Source organism: Falco naumanni, chromosome Z (assembly GCF_017639655.2).
Source record: "Falco naumanni isolate bFalNau1 chromosome Z, bFalNau1.pat, whole genome shotgun sequence".
NCBI lineage: Eukaryota > Metazoa > Chordata > Aves > Falconiformes > Falconidae > Falco > Falco naumanni.
Window position 1 is genome coordinate 2,916,435 of NC_054080.1, and position 21,535 is coordinate 2,937,969.

At 37.7% G+C, this 21,535-nt stretch overlaps 1 protein-coding gene across 2 annotated transcripts in view; it reads right to left on the reverse strand.

Annotated features, from left to right (window-relative positions):
• Positions 1-21,535, reverse strand: part of EDIL3 (EGF like repeats and discoidin domains 3) — a 257,131-nt gene that overhangs the window by 97,784 nt on the left and 137,812 nt on the right. For both annotated transcript variants that reach the window (XM_040580692.1, XM_040580690.1), the window contains one exon: positions 9,684-9,797. In XM_040580692.1, the coding sequence (XP_040436626.1) occupies positions 9,684-9,797 (114 nt within the window). The remainder of the gene's footprint in view (positions 1-9,683; positions 9,798-21,535) is intronic.

Consider the following 21,535-nt stretch of genomic DNA (forward strand, 5'->3'; position numbering starts at 1 on the left):
TGCCGGTGGGAGCTTTGCTGAACCTGGAGATTTTAGTTCTTTTAGGGCTCCTGTAACCGTGTTTTGTTCCATTTTCTCTTTAGTTCACATGGCTTTTCATCTTTCACAGCTTGGCCTCAATTCCAAGTGCAAATGAATCTCCAAAATGTGAATCTTCTTTCAAGCTTCCAACTCCTACAAGGTTTATGCCGTACTCACCTGTACTTCTACCCTGCAATCAGTTTGTGAACCATTGCAAACCTCAAGGCAGTTCCATTACGAGGAGTTTGCATGGCTCTAAGGGTGATTTTCCTATCATTGTTCATTCCTGTGTCTACCAAAGGGTAGCGGCCGACTAGACCAGGCTGACTCAGGTGGCAAACCACCTTCCATGATTCATCTACTTTGAAATAAGCTCCCTTTGTCTTATAAATACTAAGCCTTGGAATAAGGCGTTTTCCAATTGGACTAGTACCTGAAACAGAACAAATGATCCTGTGACTTGGGAACTTGGTTGAGCCTATTGCAGCCGTGAATTGTTCTTTTCATGTATTTATAACAATTAGTGCTTTTATTGAAGCTGTTTTTCCATACCTTTAAGGGGTTTTTTTTGGTCACACTAACTGGTGATTTGTTTTCAGCTTGCTTCTACTGGCTACAGTCAGGCTTTTATTTCTTTTATGGTACCAATTCCTTACCTGCAAATTATTTTTCATTCTGTGAGGACATAAAAAGAGAATGTGCATTATTGACCAGACCAGGAACTTAAGAGCTATAGAGGCTACTTTGAGAATAATGGTGTGCTGTAATTTTTCTTTTAAACCTTAGAAATGCTGAAATATGCATTGTCATAGGCTTCGCCATGCATAAAAATGCACACAAAAGTTCTTCCAGCATAGGAACAGTGCATTATATTTATGAGTATTTTTCCTCCTCTACTTTTTGTGAATGTCTATGATTCTATGTCACTGAAAAGGTAGGGTTGTATTGCTCCCTGAGCAGGAATAACAGAGGTGGAAGACAGGAGAACTAATTCCTGAGCCAAACACAACATTTCTGCCTCTTTACTGAGGGTAATTGAGGGGTACCATGAGTCAAAAATGATACAATGCCTGCGAAAAGCAGATTAGTAGGTTTAGGTAAGGAAACGTGGCAAAAAAATCACCACAACCAGGTGGTTCAAGCTACAATGACATGTCACAAAGTCAGGTTGTAGATGCCTGAATATAGGGTTGAGTTCATTTTGTAGTTATTGACACAACCCACAAGGTACTATTATTGCACTAGATGACTTTTGTACTAAGGACATGATTAAATGTGTAAAATATGCCTGTTGGGTCCTAAGGGCTTGTCTGAATATTTTAGAATGGGTTTCTGTCAGGTGTCTGAGTAAAGATTGTATCCTCTACTGCCTAATCAAAGTAAGATATTGAGAAACAAATTTTCAAAGGGTTACACTGATGTACAGTACAATTGCAGCATGGTGAAAACATACCCAGAGGCATTGGGCTAAGGACTTTGTTCCAACATCAAACACTGAGAGATCAGTCTCATTTTCCTATTGTGTTGAAAGGAAGAACTACAATTGTCATCTGTTGAGCCTAATTTTGCACACCTTTGCATCTTACACAGGATGCCTGGACAAAGAAGGTCTGCAGTGGAAGGGCCAGAGTGTGCTTTTGATTGAAGATTCAATATTAGAAACGTTAGAGTTTGCTTAATATTTCTTGCTAGGTCATTGAAATGCCTGGAAGAACATTCCAATGTTAACAATGTGTTCTGTCATTTCTGTAACATTTTCTGCTTCTTTGCACTTTCATACCAATACACTACACAGAAATGCTAGCCAGACAATATTCCCAGAATGGTGTAGTCTCAGCAAACCTCATTAGTTTCAGCAAGAGATTCAAGATGGGTTTTGTCCAATGTGAATATAGAAATTGCGTTCCATCCATGATTAGCTGAAATAGTTAAAAATGTATATAAAGCATCATCAGCCTTACTACTGACAAAAGTTTTAGCCTTTTTTTCAGCATTTACTTAACCTCGGGTTTTATTCTTATAGCATCCTAAAAACCCGTCATATTTACCTAGGCTGAGTTGAATTACATGGATTTAAGTCACACCTAACATGTTAAAGTTCCCTCTTGCGCTTTCAAAATGTACTGCTAATGTTTCTGTTCTAAGATATTTCTCTAATGCGGGGAGCTCATAAATCAAGTATTACTATTAAATTTATATTAAATAGATACATTTTTTTTTGGCACAATTTTTTTTTTCAATTCTTCCTTTTGTCTGAGGTTGACCACACATTATTCTTTGAACCAGCAAGGACGTCATATGGATGATAAGATAACTACCCTGAGTACAATAAAAAAAGTGAGTTGATTTCTCTCAGGGTAATATTTGTGCATATATATAGATATATACACCTACACACACACATATGTACCTATAAAATCTCCTTAAATTTTCCATGCAATTCCCGAACTTGTAAGCTAAATAATGACAAACAGGAATATATATATTTACTGAATTTTTATTTGTTTTATCTTTGGCAAATTAGCTGAGAATTCTAGCTTCTAGATTTTATGATCTTTGCAGGGAAACAAACCGAGAAAAACACAAAAGTTCAATTCTTCCACTTGCCTTAAACTTGAATTAAAGAACAGTTTCTAGTATCTTGGTTAAACTGTGGACTGATTAACATTTTTAACTGGTATTAGGTCCTCATTTCATGTCCAGGCTCTGCCCCCTGCCATTCCTTTCCAGCAGCCCGGTATTTGTGTGGCCATGAAGTTCACTGGACCAGGGAACTTACCTCCTTCATTAATTACCTTTTTTATTTCCTGGTTCAGTTTTTGCAAGGACAACAAGGCAAATGGGTAAACCAGCAGCTCTGAATGAGCAGCCGCAAAAGCAGCAAGATGGGCAAAGAGCTGAAGCGAGGCTCCTCCTGGCAGCAGCAGGGCTGGTTTGTGTTAGTTTTCAAGGAATTGTTACTTTACGGTATGATGCAATGGAAAACAGGAATATGGGCTGTTTGTCTCAATTCCCTAACAAAAACAGAGAGTGTCTTTGGAAATTTCTGGAAATTTAAGGCAATTACAAGATCTTACCTATTTAATAAATGGGAAAAACAGCAACGGGAAACCTGTCTGGTTTCAGTTTAAGGTCTGTCTACTGTAATCCACAGGTCATCTAGAAATCTCTCAGGTTTAGCATGTGCCTGAACAGGATTCCAGTACATACTGGGAAGATGAATAAAAATGGGACAGAAACTCCAATATAAAAGAATAAATTATTTGTGTACTAATGAATGCATATATTCTTCTTTTGTGGGTGATTATAATGCCCATACTTAATTACCGCAATCTGTATTTCTAGAAACTACAATTATTTCTATAGTTCATTTTTCTCCCTAATGAAAGTTGAAAACCTGAATCAACTGATTAAACCTGAAAGTTTGGTGGGTATCATCATAAATAATTGACAACTTGAACTATAGAGCAATTTCAAGAACACAAGAGAAAAATGGGTATGTTTGGCCAGTTTTGTTTTACAGAAATTCGCTGCGTTTAATACAACACCAGTATTTCAGATCATAAAACTGTCAGATATTGAAAACAACCAAAAATATGCTTAAAACCAAACTTCATGTCGGATTATTCATAGAATTAGTCAAACTGGTATTTCAGGCTGTAGAAAATTTAGATTCTCCTAAACCTTATTTGAAGAGAATCTAATAGTAATCACTAATTTAGGGAACTCAAGTTCATGTTGGTTCCTGTCAAACAAAGTGATTCACAGTGGCTTACTACATGCTTTAAGCCACAACATAAAAAAATCTTATGCATTTAAACCTAGGTTCCCCAGCAGGTAATCTGGAGATGAGGTATGGCTGTAATGGGATCATGTTTACCATTCAACAATAGTCCAGTGCTTAACAGCTTAATTTTAATAGGACATTCTCATGAGCTGAATTCACCAGAAACCCTGTTACCAGGTTTATTAATTTAAGAAAATGGTTAAGTTCTGATTCCTATCTATATTTTGAAAACATGGACTTACTGGATGACAGATTTTAGCCAGACATAATGATTCCCATGAAAACATAGCTTTTAACTGTTTCATAAATTGTTTTATTTTGCCTGTGTGCTTTGTATGTCCTCATCCTGTGGTGTTTGTTTTGCACGGGGGTTTTTTGAACCTAAGTGTGGAAGCTTTCTGACTCCCGAGTCCTGAGCCAGGGCTTATGGGAGCTGGAGCGAGGGAAGGTAGAGACTCACTGAAGACTTGAGTATCAAGCAGAGGATCTCAAACGACAAGCACCCGAAGCAAAAAAGTCCTGGCAAGTGAGGATACTGCCTTGAAAACACTTGTAAGTGAAAATAAAAGAAGAAGACATAGCCTCTTGAAAAAATACTGTGAAACTATTTATTTCTCCTGCACTGCAGGTCATGCAAGCTGCAGGTATCCCGTATTCCTGGGGAAAATTTTGAAAGAAATAAAAGTCTAAAATCACACTGCACCAGAATGACACCACCTAGTTTGGAAGTATCAGGTTGCATGTAAGCAGAAGCCTTGAAAGTCTCTTTATGGCTAGATCTGTCAGATCTTTAGATAATTTCAAAGTAAAAATGACACTGAAAGAAGGGGTGTTTTCACTTAAATAAAATAACGCCACTTTGATTTCCACAGAGAGGAAGGCAGAAGACAACCAAGTGCAGGATAAACACATTAGTGTACTGAAATGTAAAGCACAGGAACCAAATGAAAATAATGTGAAGGTACACTGCCTAGCAGGATTTCTGACATGCTAGACAAGCTAAATCGGTGCACTTGCTCCGAATGCAGTCCTCCTACATATGGGCATGTTGAATACACACAGAAAAGGAGGGGAAGGGCCATAGCATATATAAAAAATATTTACAGTGACTAATCTGATCTATATCTTTAAAAAAAAAAGCATGAGAAAATTTGCCATATGCTTTAATGGCAGCAATTCCTGGCAACTGGCAAAACACAGCTCCAAAATGCGTGATGGTGGAATTGTAATGTGTCCACTGCACGGTACCATCTGCTAGATGGAAAAAAAAAAAAAAAAAGTGATCAAAAATTACCTGTGGAACTCCTCACAAATTACTGCAATCCACAACCCATGTTGCTCATGGGAGATTTAACAATGCAGATTCATACTGAATAATGCAAACAGTCTGATACTGATGGAAGTGGCTCCCTGTGGCCTGCAAGAGTTTTGTCATCCAGAAAGCAAAAACTTCAACCCCCAGAGAATCTGCCTTGGAAGCAGCACTTATTTATAGACAATCCAAGACTAAGGAAAAATGTAATGGAGGTAATCACAACTGATAGCTTGAATTCAGCACAAAAGCTAGAAATAGGTTTGGAGTGTGCAAGAACGGGAGATGCATCAAGGAAATGCTGAAGCCTTAAGAAATCTGGAAAATATTATGGAATTAATATAGTATAGCTTTGGCTTTCAGAGCATAGGAAAGGTGCTCCCTTTCCACTCTGTGTTTACTAAACATCTGTAGGCAAATTTTCTAATTATCAGATCCTCAGTGAAATGTCTCAACAGGTTGATAAGCTTATTCCAGAACAATTGAGTGTGCTTTGAAGCTGTCAGTGCTCTTGCACTCCCCATTACTTTGACTTCACCTCATCCTGTGCTTTCCAGCAATGAGAAGCAGCTGGTGTAAGCATCATTTATGCCTAAGGATAGTAGTAGCTAACAAGAAAGAAAGGAGACCGAGTTTAAGCCTCTCCAGAAAAAAAATGAGAGGTCAGGCCAATGCTTCAAAATTGCAAGGTTACGTTAAAAAAAGCAGAAGAAGACCCCAGAGGAGCAGAAGCACTGTTGGGGTGTGAAACACATCAGCTGGCCAGGAGGTCAGCTCCATGTCTTCTGAGAACTTTACTTCACAGCTGAGCCCTTAGAAAGCAACTCCAAACCTCATCCATGCCAGAAGGAGACTCAGAAGATGGTCAATGTGTTCCAGATACGGTTCCAGGCTCATTAGACATTTTACTACTCAGCTGCAGACAAGCCTTTCCCTCTCACTTCAGCTGCGCTAGGTACTAGCAGAGGCTCCGGGGACTCGACGAAAGGATTTTGAGTGGGTGTCCCACAAGGCTTGCAGGACCTGGGTGTAACACAACAGTTGTCTCACACCTGGAAAGTGCTAGAGATGAAATGGTAGGGAATTATTTAGGAGATTAACGAAGAGAAATTAATTGCTGTGGAATTAAATGACAGAATTTCAAAAAGAGAGAAACCTTAGTGGGACCATCAGGAAAAACAGTCTGACATAAACTCCTTCAACCTGACGAGTAACACGACAAGTTATTATTACAAAGCATTGGTATTTGGGATATACCAAAGTAGACACACTATTAGAAAGTGATCCCGGAGAACAGGCTTGCATGACGGACTGCATGATGCATTTTTGCCTTTTTTAGTATCGATCTAGGAAAGTTCACATATTTTGTGATGTGGATTAGCAATCTCTGAGCTTTGTGAGGTAATACTGAGACAGCAATCAGTAATTTACATAATTAGGTAACAGTATTTAATTACATGATTACTGTAAATATGTGTAAAACTAATGGTGTAGCTGGAATGTAATTACTACTTGTAATTACATAATTAGGTACGATGACATAACTAAATTTCTCATGAAATAAAAGATATTTACATGCCCAGCTGCAGGAACCAGCGCAGTGCACAATTATATTGGCATAAAAAGGAAAAGTTACCATTTTAATGCTGGCTGTGCTAAAGCTAGCTGAAAAGTAGACGAATGCTCGAAGTTTGTGAACTGTGCCACAGTACTAGAAGAATGCATTGATTTTCCTGAACAGAGGTAGCTCAGTGATTACAGTCAGTGCAAACATTATTGCCATCCTTAATTATTTGTTATTTATTGATAACTCGTCATATGTTCAGCTGAATAACATGAGTATAAAGAGTGGTATAAGAGAAGTATTCAACTATCTACGTTGTGTGGCATTTTATAATTACTGTTTTAAGTAATATATTACTTTTCTTTTACGTCTTGAAAGCACATCTGATTTCACAGTCCTCCCACGATACTGCCCGGCAGACACCAGGCTGGTGGTGCCCCCATATGTGGGTCCCTGCCCAGCTGAAGTACAGAACAGAAGCTTTTTACCACTGCGCTCCAGCGCTGCATTGCGGTGCCCTACCATTTAACCACACCATAGAATCACAGAACGGTTTGGGTTGGAAACGACCTCAAAGACCATCCAGCCCACCACCCTGCCCCGGCAGGGACACCCCCCCCCCAGCCCAGGCTGCCCCCAGCCCTGTCCAGCCTGGCCTTGAGCCCCCCCAGGGACAGGGCACCCACAGCTGCTCCGGGCAGCCTGGGCCATCTCACCACCCTCGCCGTACAGAATTCCTTCCTTGTATCTTATCTAAACCCACCCTCTTCCAGTTTAAAACCGTTACCCCTCATCCTATCGCTATACTCTCGCCATCTCTCCTGTCGGCCCCATTAGGTGCTGGAAGGTCTCCTTGGAGCTGTCTCTTCTCCAGGCTGGACAACCCCAGCTCTCTCAGCCTGTACACATTTTGCAGCTGACAAATTAATAGTTACTGCAAAGCACATTTTAAAGCTCACTGTCCTTGATCTCTGCCCCAAAGCAATTTGACTGTTGTATCATAATTGTAAAATTAAAAAAGCTTTATCATAATTGTAAAAATTCTTCAACACTCAACGGAATTATCCTTTCAAATAACTTAGTGTTCTTCTCTATGGGCTAGATGACGGAGTCCTGGGTCACAGCTTTCAGCATTCTTCTACAGAAGCATCTCCAGAAAGATCGTCTGACTGGCTTACTGTTGCAAATCCCCAAAGTATGACCCAGGAAGACAGACTGTAGGCAATGTATTTTGCAATTCGCTAATGCTTTAGTAAAGCAGTACACTGGAAATTTCTATTTTTTGTACACGTATGCTTTCTGTTATATGCTCTCCAAAACAGAACTATGCATGTGCATGTATATACAAACACACACATAAAATCAAATCCACTATAATATATAATGTATACAACTTCACACACAAAGTTCATTTTTACATTTAATTACCTATACATCTATACAAATAAATACGAAAAAACAGGCGATGATCCAGAAAATCCAATACTAACTTCAAGTAATATCTCTGACTACCCCAATTCTAGCAAAACAGGAGACTAGTTTTATGTGGTCTATAATCTGAGCAATGTCCATGATGCAGCCAAAAAAACAGAACGGGTAAACTCTGAAGAGATGGAGGAGATTCCTGGTAAAACTCCACATGGTATTTCAATTGTGCCTTGTAAGGAAATATATGAAGTGATTCACCAGCAATTTTTACAGAAAATTTTAATAGATGTTCATTTTTTACAAATTCTTTCTGGTAGCCATACAGGCCTTAATGTTTCTCAAAGCAAATCTTAATGTTTGATTTCTCTTTAGAATTATAAACATGTTACGTATGTCTCAAAAATTAGGCACAAAAGAAGATGCCTCAAATCTCCTGCAGGTTGCATATGTAAATCTGGGAATTCACTGAGGCTACGTAAAAAAATTCCCAGCTAGTCATTTGTGGTTATTGGTCTATGTTGTTTTCTTCTCCATATTTCCCCATGCATCCATAATGTGAACACAGAAAAATTAATCAGATTCTTCAGCTTTGTTATGGTGTCACTTATTTAGTATTCAATATGTAGCATTTTTTTAAAAATATTATTTTTCCTGCTACATATGGTAGCAGATCTTCGTTGAACTAGATATTTCCTATCTTGAATGTGGATGACTTTAGTATCTGAGGTATTTTAAATGTAGTATCTAACACTACAAATGCTAATACACAAATATTTTCCTTTTTTCCCTTAAATTACCAGGCCTGACATATCATGGCACTCTATTAGCTTTTTCCGCCACACCACCCTATTAGCATCCTTTGCTCAACTAAAACACACTGGCTTCTTCTCTGCGGTATTTTCAATCCATGAGCCTCTAACACGTTATTGATGTTCAGTTAAGGTATATTGCATTTCGTACCATAGCAGTTTATTCTGTTTTTGTTATTTTGGTCTTCAAGATTCCCTAGTCTTTCTTACGTGAAGAACTCCTTTGTAGTAATAACTTTAGGCATCTGACCTGTATAGTGCATTCATAGTTAATGTTATTGGTAAAATCATGTAAGATTTCTCACATGACAGAACTTGGAGGAACTCCACTAATGATTTTTCTGTAAACCAGAGGTCCAACTTTTAGAGATCTGTCACAGAGAGTAACATATATTTTCACCCTGCTTTTACACTTGTTGGTATCTGCTAATTACTGTTGAGGACAGGATACTTGGTGAGATGAACCCCTAGCCTGAACCAGTTTTTGTATTTTCTACTTTAGACTACTTACTACTCCTTGTTTGACTCTTAGATAAAAACTTTGCATTTAGCAAATGTTTCCACCATAGAAGATGCTTTACTTGAATGCATGACAGGTTTGGTCTCTTAATTTTCCTCCGTTTTGAAAAGAATAAGGTGGCTATTTTGAGCATTATGTATTTGTAGACTACAGAAACATTTCCATAGTATACTACGGTCTTTTCTGCAAAAGAAAATATTATTTTATTTTAAAAAGTGGATGTAAAACCATGGAATACTTACTTTGTTGGCAGTTTCTTCCCATAAATTCACCTGGACATTCACAAGAATAGTTGGCAACGAGATCTGTACAGATTCCACCGTTCTTGCAGGGTTCAGCTTCACATTCATTTACATCTGCAGGAAGCACACGAGACAGCATCAGGATTAGCAAAGAGAAATTGTACAAGCAGTAAGCACTTGTTTTAAAGCACTAAACCACAACATAGTTACACAAATGACTTTAGAAGACATACATTCTTTTGCCCAGCAAATGTACTCAATAAAAGATGTGATTCAGCAGGGCTTGTTTTAGGAAAAAACCAAAGCAATTTAATATAAATTTAGCTAGTTTCATACACCTACTGAAGTTTTTCTATGTCACAGCATACAACAGAATTTGAAATTTTGCTCAGTGATTTTCACTGTAACTTCCAGAGGACATCAGGGCCACAAGTCACAGTCTGGTCTTAAATAAACAAATTCAATTAGTTCTAACAGAGTACTCATTAGTGATCCTTGCAACTTCAAGTAATATAGCTACTTCTTTATCAACAGATGTCAGTTACAAATGCTTCTCAGTTCATCTTAATTCATTAAACATCTAATTGACAAGGTTGTTTAACCGTCTAAAAAATTTCCTTTCTGTGCATGAGTTAGTGGGCAAATTGAAATTAATAGCTTGATCTAGAAGCTTGCAAATTTTATTAAATTCAAAGGACAGAAAAGGTGGTTAATTTCCTTTGAGTTTCCCTTTTCCAGTACACTGCCAAATGCTGCAAGAATACTATTGTCCAGTCTTTTTCAGGGTAGTAACCTTCACGTATAATACCAGATTCTTTTTCTCAAAAGCAATGTTGTATTTTTCAGTCATCATAAATAGGCAGATGAAGGATAACAATACCTCATAGTTAAAATTCTCTGTCTCTGCATTTATTTTTCTTCTGTATGGAGTAGAAACATATGGATTTTATATATCATTATCTCAAAGGGCTGCATCAATGCATGCTGTTAAATGTTTAAAAGACAGTAGCCCATGCTAGCTTTATTAAGAGTTGAAGTCCTGTTGCACTAGACACTGGAAAGAACAAACAGAAAAGCGCTCGGTTTTGCTTAAGTGCATATTCATTTTGGATACAGTTGCTGATAAAGTGCACAGGATAGCACAGAGATAAATTCAAATGAGAAGACTCTTAACAGAGATGAACCAGTTGCACACATTGGTGAGCAAAATGCCCTGCGAATTGAAGTAATACTCCTCACTGTTGTGTTGAATCTGCTTCTGTCCCCAAAATGCAAACCTGGTTTGTGGTGGCATATATAAAAGAGATGCTGCATAAATGTCTGAACCTGATACAATAAAGCTTGTGCAGAATAAGCAGAATTCAGCTCTGTCAAGAAAGTTCCTTGATTTCTGGTAGTTGAGTATGTAACTTTTGTACACTTAATTTGATTTTTCACATTAACTAGGAATCTATGTACAAAAATTCAGTGTCTTAATACACAGCTTTCCTACATCTAATTGACTTTGTGATGTCTCCAGGGAAGTGTGCACCTCCAGTCTTTTTTCCAAATCTAAAAAGCCATGTAGCTTTTAAGTTCTGTCTCTAATGTATGTAAGGCAGGTTGAACACTGGCTGAATGGCTGGGCCCAGAGAGCGTTGATCAGTGGTGAGAAGTCTAACTGGAGGCCAGTAACTATCACTTCCAGAGCCAGTACTGGTCAGATCCTGTTCAGCATCTTCGTTGATGATCTGGATGATGGGGTAGAGGGCACCCTCACCAATTTTGCTGATGACACAAAACTGGGAGGAGAGGTTGATACATCAGATGGGTATTGCTGCCATCCAGAGGGACCGCAGCAGGCTGAAGAAATGGACTAAACAGGAGCCTCATGAGGTTCAACAAGGGGAAGTGCAAAGTCCTATCTCTATTCCTGGGGAGGAACAGCCCCATGCACAAGTACACCTTGGCAAGCTAAGCAGATGAAAGCAGCTTGGCTGCTTGTCCTGGTGGACAAGAAGTTGACCATAAGACAACAATGCACCCTCAGGGCAAAGAAGGCCAACAGTGTCCTGGGCTATATTAGGTGGAGGATTACCAGCAAGCTGAGGGATGTGATCCTTAGTGTCTACTCAGCACTGGGGGAGGCCACACGTAGAGTGCTGTATCCAGCTTTGGGCTCTCCAGTATGAGATGGACATGGGCATACTGGAGAGAGTCCAACAAAGGGCCACTAAGATGATTAAGGGACTGAGGCACCTTGTCTATGAGGAAAGGCAGAGAGAACTGGCACTGTTTAGCTAAAAGAGCAGGAGGGTCAGGAGGAAATTCATCAATCTATATAAATACCTGAAGATAGAGCCAGGCTCTTTTCAGTCACGGTCAGTGACAGGACAAGGCAATGGGCACAAATGGAAACACAGGACATTCTGTCTCAGCATCAGAAAACACTTACTTGCTGTGAGGCTGACTGAGCAGTGGCCATACATTGCCCAGAGTGTTTTTGGAGTCTCCAGCCTTGCAGATATCAAAAAAAACATTTGGACATAGTCCTGGGCAACCAGCTCTAGGTGGCCCTCCTTGAGCAGGAGGGAGTGGACCAGATGACCTCCAGAGCTCTCTTTTACCCTCAAACCCTTCTGTGAGTCTGGGATTACCTTCCTGTTGCTGTGAACAGAAATTCAGGGACAGACTTTCAGCTAAATGGGGAGGGCTAGTTTAAGTTCTTTGAACCAGGAAAAATTCAGATTTTTATACTAAAATGGATGATGGTTACTGATCTTTGAGCTTCTTTTCAATCCCTCATGTCTTACTATTTGTTGCCTATAAAGATACGATATATTGGACTAATACAAATTGACAGGGTTAACTGAATTTCTGTCTATCGAAGAGGAAGAAGAGGAGTAACAGCTTAGTGTGTGAGAAAAAACCTGCCAAGGGAAATGACCAGAGAGCAGACCTGCTCAATTCTAAATTCTTTATATGTATTTATAAAATTTAACAAGATTCTTCTGCTCCCTGTTTGGCTTTTAAAGTAAAGTCCATTAACCTTACAATTTCATCATGTTATTCATCATTTCAATGAAGGCTAACATATTTGTAGGAAAAAAGTATCAGAATCAGTGTGAACTGGAAAACATTAAATGAACACACGAACTGCCTCTTACTTGGTGAAATAAAGGTAGTAATTTATCCTCTTAAAAGCCTTTCTGTGTAAAGATAATACCTTCTTAAGATATTTAAATTTTTCTAATCTGCCATTCCTATTGAAATATGTAGGAAAAAATGCAGAGCTTTCCAGCATATTTCATATTGTCTACGCAATTATGTAAAAACCAGATTGAACCTTAAGTACCAGATACTTTTAAAGCAATCCTCATATTCTATCCCTATGGAGCAATTAGCTATGATCAGTGCAGAAAGATGGACGGTTTTTATTATTATCTTTGTTACTTGGATCCTACAGTGATTTTGTTCCAGTAATTTGAGAACCTTTAGTCCTATCAGTTCAAACAAATATGTCATATTTGATGAATGAGGAAAGACTAGCTCATTGTAGCATCATGTTTGAAACCAGAACAGACGTTTAGTTGGAAAGATAATGAACTGAACTGTTTTAAAGAAAGAAGCATAAGTTCTACAGAATTATTTAATTTACTATTCATTATTTCATTTGATTGAATGTGCAGATGTAGAATATTTAATTAAAAGTGGTTCCTGCAAATTGTTGTCAGATTTTGTTCAACTTCGTAGATGCGCCAATTATGACACTGAACTTTACACCAGCTGGTGTGTTTCTTCTGAAACAAATATATTCCCTTTTAAACTTTGTCATATTGTCAGGATTAGAAGTAAATTTGAAGAGAAATTTTAAAATACCAGAGTTTCTGGAGTAGTTGCTCCTAAAGACAATGCAGGCTCCTAAAGGAAAGCTCTCTGTATGTTGTCAGATACGAATTCCTCACTGACTATGCAATCAACCTACCTATGCGAGAAGGATGTGCTTTTAATGTAAATTAACTAATACAAAGAAAAATCACTGTAGGTCGCTCACGATTTGTCAGGTAAGCTTAGGTTTTCTGCCAGGTCAGATTTCTAAGTGTAGTTCAGATCTTATGCATTGCAATAACTAAAACACAGACAGCTGGGTGCAACCACAGAATTCAGAGTTCCTCACACAGGGACCTAGTAAGACTGTTAAATACTGAGTGAAACGGGGTCCTGAAAAGGTTTAAGTGCCAGTACAGGAAAAGCCTGTGTTTCTAAAGAGTGTCCAGGTTAGCTAAATGTAAAAGAGCAACTAGAAAAAAACCCACAAACCCCACAAACCCAACCCCCTTCAAGCCCAATCCCCCAAGATTTCTCCACTGAAGATGGATTCTGAAAATGATAGTGGTGCAGAAACGAGCAAACTCTGACCATTTTCTGAAAATAGATGTTCCTTGAATAATAGCTTGAAGGGCTATGACAGTTGGTTAGGAAGTAAAGGTTACGCTAAGGTTTCTTTTTTATGCTGAATATGATTAAATTTACATTTCCTACCTCCTATGATCAAACCATAACTACAAAGCTATTAAGCACACTTCTGTTTGAAGCACAGTAACTTGTTCAAAGAACAAAATAATTGTTATATTACATAGTGAACTGGAGAATTCGTTATATTACATAGTGAACTGGAGAATCATCGTGAGGCAGAGTTCTGGGATTTTGTCCACCTTTCTGGATTTTACATATATATGTGTGTGTATGTGTGTGTGTGTATATATAAATAAAAATTTATATTTTTATATATAAATCCTCTAAGTATTTAATAAAACATGAATAAAACCTAAAATTGTAGTTTCTAACATAATATAATTAAAAATACATAATTCTCATTCTGGACTTTACTGGTTAAAGTCACATGTGTTTTCCTGAAAAATTACCCCACATGAAATGGGTAGATGAATCATGTAACTGTTATAAACAAAAATTTAACAATTACTTCCAGTGATTGGAGTTCTCCAGCAAGCTACTTGGTGTAAACCTGACTTTTTGTGACAAAGGGACTGATAAGCTTAGTCACTTGTCTTTGCTGACGCAGCTTGCATTTTGGCTGCAAATGAACACCAGTGTCGTGTTCCTGTCCCCTGCACGCTTGCTCTTTACGCATCCCAAATTCCTGGTGCCTGCCACCTGAACCCTTGTTTCTCATCCAGGAATACCTTTCGCAGTAAAGACTTCCTGAAGTTCCCTCCTGCTGACAAGCACATTCTTTCCTTACCCACTGATTTTGCACTTATTTTGGCTTCCTGATCACACTTGGTCTGCTCATCTCAACTTTATATTCTTGATCTATCTTCCATCTTGATGAAACGGTTGGCCCATCACAGCTGCAGTATCTAGGTTCAAGCATCTATATTGAAAGTCAACTTGGTTCTTATTAGAAGCATTGATTAGGCATAATCCAGTTATGCCCTACTAAAATAGAAAATATTTTTTTTCCATAATAAAGTCAATGTAATATATAGAAAATAGATGGGGACACATCAACTGGTTATAAACTCTGTATCATGTCTGGTTTCTAGGAAGACTCACAGCTATACACTGAATAAAGATCAAGTCACAATTTGAGAACCATGACACCCTTCCCTGCACCCAATTAGCCCATTACATTTTTTTAAAAAAAAGAAGACTGAAAAACTTAGAAGCTCCTCTACCAAGTTCTATTTTTTAAAGAAGTTGTTGATAACTAATAGCATGTTCAAATACCTCCACATTTGGAAACTGCTAAAGCACAAAGTGGAGAAACATATAGTATGGAATAATTATCTTTTAGCTGGAGCCTAGTCGAGGCTTTTCTTGTAGTCGCTTGATGGTTCTTGAAGAGATTTTTAAAAATGCATTCTCCATATTTTTTTCTTTATTGTATATTGATCCTGTAAGATTTAATTACATGGGTAAGTACGGTATTGGTAAAGACCAAACAACGTGTATGATCTTGCTTGCAGAACTTTGTAATAGTCTGTTATTGTTTAGACACGGGCTTTCAGATGTTCAAACTCTTCATTATTACTTTCCTAACAAATACCATGAAAGTCATGCTATATACTCTTTTCTGTTATTAGCGATTTGTGCCAATTTGCTCAAGTACCGTATTTTTTTTAATGAGACATTAAATGGTAAAGCTCCATTGAAAACAATAAATTTATATCAGTTTTATTTGGTAAAGAGTCTGACTCAAGAGAATCAATAGAATTTAACATGGCTATCTTAAACAGTGACCTACTCAGTTAAATGACAAAATTTGAAGGATAACAGCAATTCATGTATAGAGATAATAATCTCCATTAAAAATAGGAGACTTTTAGTAAAAATATTTACCAAAAAAACCCACCCCAAAATCCTCATGAAAATGTTCTGTCTCATATTCCTGTGGTTCACTAAAACAATCTTAAATTGTAAAGGCCTCCTAAACGAAGACAACCTTATTTTTTTTCTAAAAAGCTAAATATATATAAAAAAATTGCATTTAAACAGAATGAATAAGAATTGCCAGAAAGTTTGCAAGCACCTTCAATTTTTAATTAAAAGATACAGAAGAGATAAGTAAGTACCATGGTAACAATTCATTTTATTATTGTTAATTACCGGTTTAAGAAAGTTTCTAGCCTGTTTCTGAAGAACTTTTTGGCTGTGATTAATGTAAGCAGAAAATAACTGTAACTTCAGCTGTAACTGTTCCTTGATTTAACCAGGATTACACAAAAACAAGGATTAATACACTACTGGTACAACCACATTGTGAAACCTGAGCATATTCCCATGAAATCTGGGAATTTAGTATGTATTATTAAATCTGAACTGGATGTATTCAATGTATATTCAACAAAGGACAGACGTCTGTTAAAATTCAGTGGTTTGATTGCTTTTTCAGAGCTAGTTTCCTGACCACAGAAGGCTGTAAAAATGCTGTGCCAAATAACCTGCAGGAAACCTCAGCTATAATGTCATACTGCAGTGATTCACTCTTCAGACATCCTTATTATCTGCTCTTCAAAAAGAGCAGAAAACAGCTTTACACTTGAGATGAACATGTGAAAGTAAAAGCCTCTTGCTCCCCGCCCTCAGAGGCCAAACATTGTATTACCTCTACTATCATTATTTTATATAAAGTTTTCCTTTTCCTGCAAGTATTTGGTACAACATCCTGTGGTAAATGTCCTCCAGAATAATCTCTCACAGAGCTGCCTATTAGAATTTTTCCTAAACTGTTTAGTATAAACATTTCAGGTAGTAGTATTCTATTAAGAGAAGAGTAAGTCAGGTAAGAGAGTTACTGAAGTTGTGTTCTGAACCCAAAAGTGGCATTCTAAATAAGCAAGCCAAGGTAATAAAAATAATTTCTAGACAGTAAGTCAGAACTTTTGGCTTGGCTAGGCGTGAATTTTTGAGATACACTGATTACCAGCAATACACATGAATGTCTAAACAGATAACAAAAACAATTTGGAGAAGAGTTCAGTTGCTCCTATCTAGAGCTCTATCAGGAAATGCCTCTTAAGCATCCTTTCCAACATAACAGTCTTGCCTTTCAAAGCAATTTTATGTCCTCTTAGGCTTCTTTAATTGATACTTTTTGATAAATAAATACTAATCGATACTTTTTAATTGTGTCTCTAACAAGCCCTCTTTAAGAAAAACTAAAAGAAAGAAAGAGAAAAATAGAGGACTTTAAGCTACCTGTAAAAACTGATCTTTTCCCTAAGTTTGGAAAAAAATCAAGTGTTATTTCCCATCCTAGTGCTTTCTGAAATAATTTTAGTCCAACTTGTTTCAAGAAAAATTGGAATACGTAGCTATGATTCTGTTTACTTTGACCTGTAAAGAAATCCAAGTTCTGAGAAACCGACAATCAAAGAATATCTTCAAGATTTTTTAAACGGCATTTTCTTAAATTTAAGGTGGTAAGTACAATCTATAATTTTTATGAAGCAGCATTGTTTATTACGAGTAATTTCTTTCCCCACCAGTTCATTTATCATCTTTTCCAGCTATAATTTACAGTTCTGTTCAAAGCAGTGCTGTTATAGTATCAGTGAATCAGTTGTAGCAACTACCTGTAAAATCACATTTTAAAATAGATTTATTATCTATAGCATTGTTCTAGCTTTTTTCATGTTCTATAATGGAATTTCCCCTATGCAACTGTCACTTAAACATAAATTTCCAAAGCCAATTTAAAGTTTACAAGTCATTTATGAATACACGTCTATACAATAGTAACTATAACCACAGTTTTCAGATTAACTGTAGAAGTATTAGAAAAATAGTAATAAAAATCAATATCAAGAAAAAGAGCCGTTTAAATATTTTGCAGAATACTGTTCTTGTTTTGGCACTTTGAATTAAGGCTAGGGAAAAAAAAAAAAATTAGTCAATTTACAAATTGCTAGGAACCCACAGGGACAACCTCTATGAACACTGCTACGTTTATACATCACTCCAATATAGACATTTAGCATTTTATAAGCTACGCACATTTTATAATGTGCAGGTTTTCCAGCAAGAGACCAAATATTAATTATTTCTGTATTTTTACGCTCCAAAACTTGTTTTCCCTCGTTTTCCTTCAAAACTATTGGAAACTATGTAAAAGAATGGTGAGATCAGAGAATTAATTTCATAAAAGTCTAATGGGAGCTTCTAAAGACACTATAAAAGGTGCCTGTTGACTTCAAGGGATTTTGAGCAGATTCTAAAAATAAGGTAGGGCCCTGCAGCAATCTTTGCCGCAGTAACCATACATCTTGTTGCATTCACAGCAATATTTGTGGCTTTATTTTCATACATGTTTGTGTATTTTGACAATACTTTTTTATCCATCTTTCTGTTTTGAAAACTGCCATAAAATAAATTATTAAACTATTGATCTAATCATATAATGAAAGTGGAATCTGCATAGGTTCTTACTGCCTGGCTTGCAAAATTTTTATCTTTTAGTCATAGCCACTTAAAACTTATTACAGTTTTCTCTGCGGTGTCACACTTCCAACACGGGACTACGTCCGTATTTCTTGATCTTGTATTTACCTGTTTAAATGCATATTTAACAGCTTTTCGTCTGAGGTAGTTTAAATTTAATAGAATTTTGCAATAGCATTTCCAAGACCTTTCTTAATAGTTTTAAAAGAGTTGGTGCTTTAAAAGTTTTTATATAAATTGAAGCAGATTTTTCGTTTTTAATTACTTTTAATGTATACTGGCATGAAAACCTTCGTCCCATTAAGTAACTTGCCATTTAATTGTACACTGTTAAAGCATGTCTTCAGGGCAACAATTCCTATCATTTCCAATGAACCTTATTAAAATAATTGGCTATTTATGTAACAAGCATTTGACAAATCATTTTAACTGTAGTTGAGGAAAAAAAACTTTATTAAAAAGTGAATCAACTTGTGAATAATTTTTTATTACAAGCAATGCTCCAAAAAATCTCAATTGCATGAGTAAACTTAAATTACCCAGCATTAGACTATAACCTCTAGCTGGATTATTTGTTAAAATAGCGTAGGTGGGCTCAAGCCAGGAAGTCCAATTATTTTCAGAGCAAGTTTGAACACAGAGCAGTAAATTAGCATATTTCCCTTCCATATCCCAAAATAATTGTATTCTTTCAAAATGCGGTTGTTTATGCATTTCAGAATAGAGTGAGCGCAGGGATATATCTTTTTCACATGAGTACAGTTATGGCATGTTTTTTGAAAAATGTTATTAGACCAACAAGTCCTGGAGGACATGATGATGGATGTTCTAAAATGACTAAAACAGATGGTTATATTTGTTCACATGTCTGTATTTGATATACACAGGGTGAAGTGTATTCCTTTATGGCCAATCTATATACATCTAATTTAAGCACTCATAATAAGTTGTCTGTGGGACTTCAGTGCACTTACGTTGCAAAAATGCGCATAAATGTGCCGCGTAAAGGTAATTTCTACTCTTTGCTAATACCTGTAAAATTCATTCTCCTAGTTGCTTATAAATATATGCATATTTTACTGTTTATGAATCTTATTTTTAGATTTAATTACAGAAATAATCTAGCAGTGTAAACAGAAGAATGGGTTAGGTGTTTTGGCACAGTTCTGTAACCTTTTCCCCTGTAGTGGCTGCGGAGCACCACTTTTTATTACATTTAACACACATGGACACGTATTAGTTTAAGAGCACATTTATAAATTACCTAAGACTTACAGATGATTAATAAATGAACGAACAGCTTAATACATGATTAACGAAATGTCTGTTCCTCACCATTGCAAACCACTATGTTCATCATAACCATAGATATATCCTTAGTCCTATAAGGATTATACATTTCCTTATAGTATAGGTACACAAACATAAGAGCAAGAGGAAAGACCTGAGGAACTACAGGTCAGTCAGTGTCACCTCAGTCCCCAGGAAGGTGATGAAGAAAGCTGTGCTTCCCATTCCACGAAAGACAAGATGGTGATGCAAAGTCATCAGCATGCCTTTATGAGGGAGAAACAATGCGTGACCAGTCTGATAGCCCACCACAGTGAGGTCACTGGTCAGTGGATGGGGGTGAGCAGTGAATACTGTTTACCTGAACCTCAGGAAGACTTTTAACACTGCCTCCCATCGCATCCTTTTAGGCAGGCTAACAGTGTGCAGGTTAGATAAGTGGACAGTGAGGTGGATTAAGAACTGGCCGAATGGCTGGGTCCAGAGGATGCTGATTAGCTAGGAAATGTCCAGTTGGAAGCAAAGCACTGGTGGTTCATCCCATGTGTCAACACAGGGGCCTACGCTTTAGCATCTTCATTAGCAACCCAGACACTGGAACACTCATTGCCAAGTTTTGTGATGAGAAAACTTTGAGGAGTGGGTTGTGCTGCCATCCAGGGGGACCTCAGCAGGCTGGAGAAATGGGCTGAACAGACACCTCATGAAGTTCAACAAGGGGAAGTGCAAAGTCCTACCTCTGTTCCTGGGTAGGAACAACCTTGTGCACCAGTACACACTGGGGGGCTGACCAGATGGAAAACAGCATGGCAGAAAGAGACCTGGGGGCGGACCAGAAGTTGACCATGCACCCTTATGGCGAAGAAGGGCAACAGTTTCCTGGGCTGCATTAGGCAGAGCATTGCCAGCAGGTCAGGGGAGGCAAGCCTTCCCATCTACTCAGCACTGGGAAGACACAGAATCACAGAATGGTTTGGTTGGAAGGGACCTTCACAGATCATCTAGATCCAGCCCCCCATGCTTCACTCAATCAGGTTTCTCAAAGCCCCATCCAGCCTAACCCTGAATGCTTCCAGGCACGTGGCATCTGGAGTGCTGTGCCCAGTGCTGGACTTCCCAGTACAAAAAAGGTGGTCTTTCTGGAGTCAGAGCAGTGCAGGGCCATGGTGACTAGGACTGGAGTATCTGACCTACAAGGAGATGCTGAGAGAGCTGAGATTGCTCAGTCTGCAGAAGGGAAGGCTTGAGGGAATCTTACCCACATGTATAAATACCTGATGGAAGGGAGTAAAAACAAAAGAACCAGACTCTCCTCAGTGGTGCCCACTGACCAGACAAGAGTCAATGCGCTCTGCTTAAAATACAGAAAACTCCATCTGAACACAGTTACTTGCAGTGAAAGTGGTCAAACACTGGAGAGAGGTTGTGAAGTTTCAATCTGTCAAATATTCAAAACTTGAGTGAACACTGTCCTGGGCTACCTGCTCTGGCTGATGCTGCTTGAGGATGGGAGTTGGACCAGCTGATCTCCAGATGTCCCTTCCAACACAAACAATTTTGTGATTCTGTGATATATGTATATGGTATATACGCCACGTATTTAGTATGCATTATTTGTG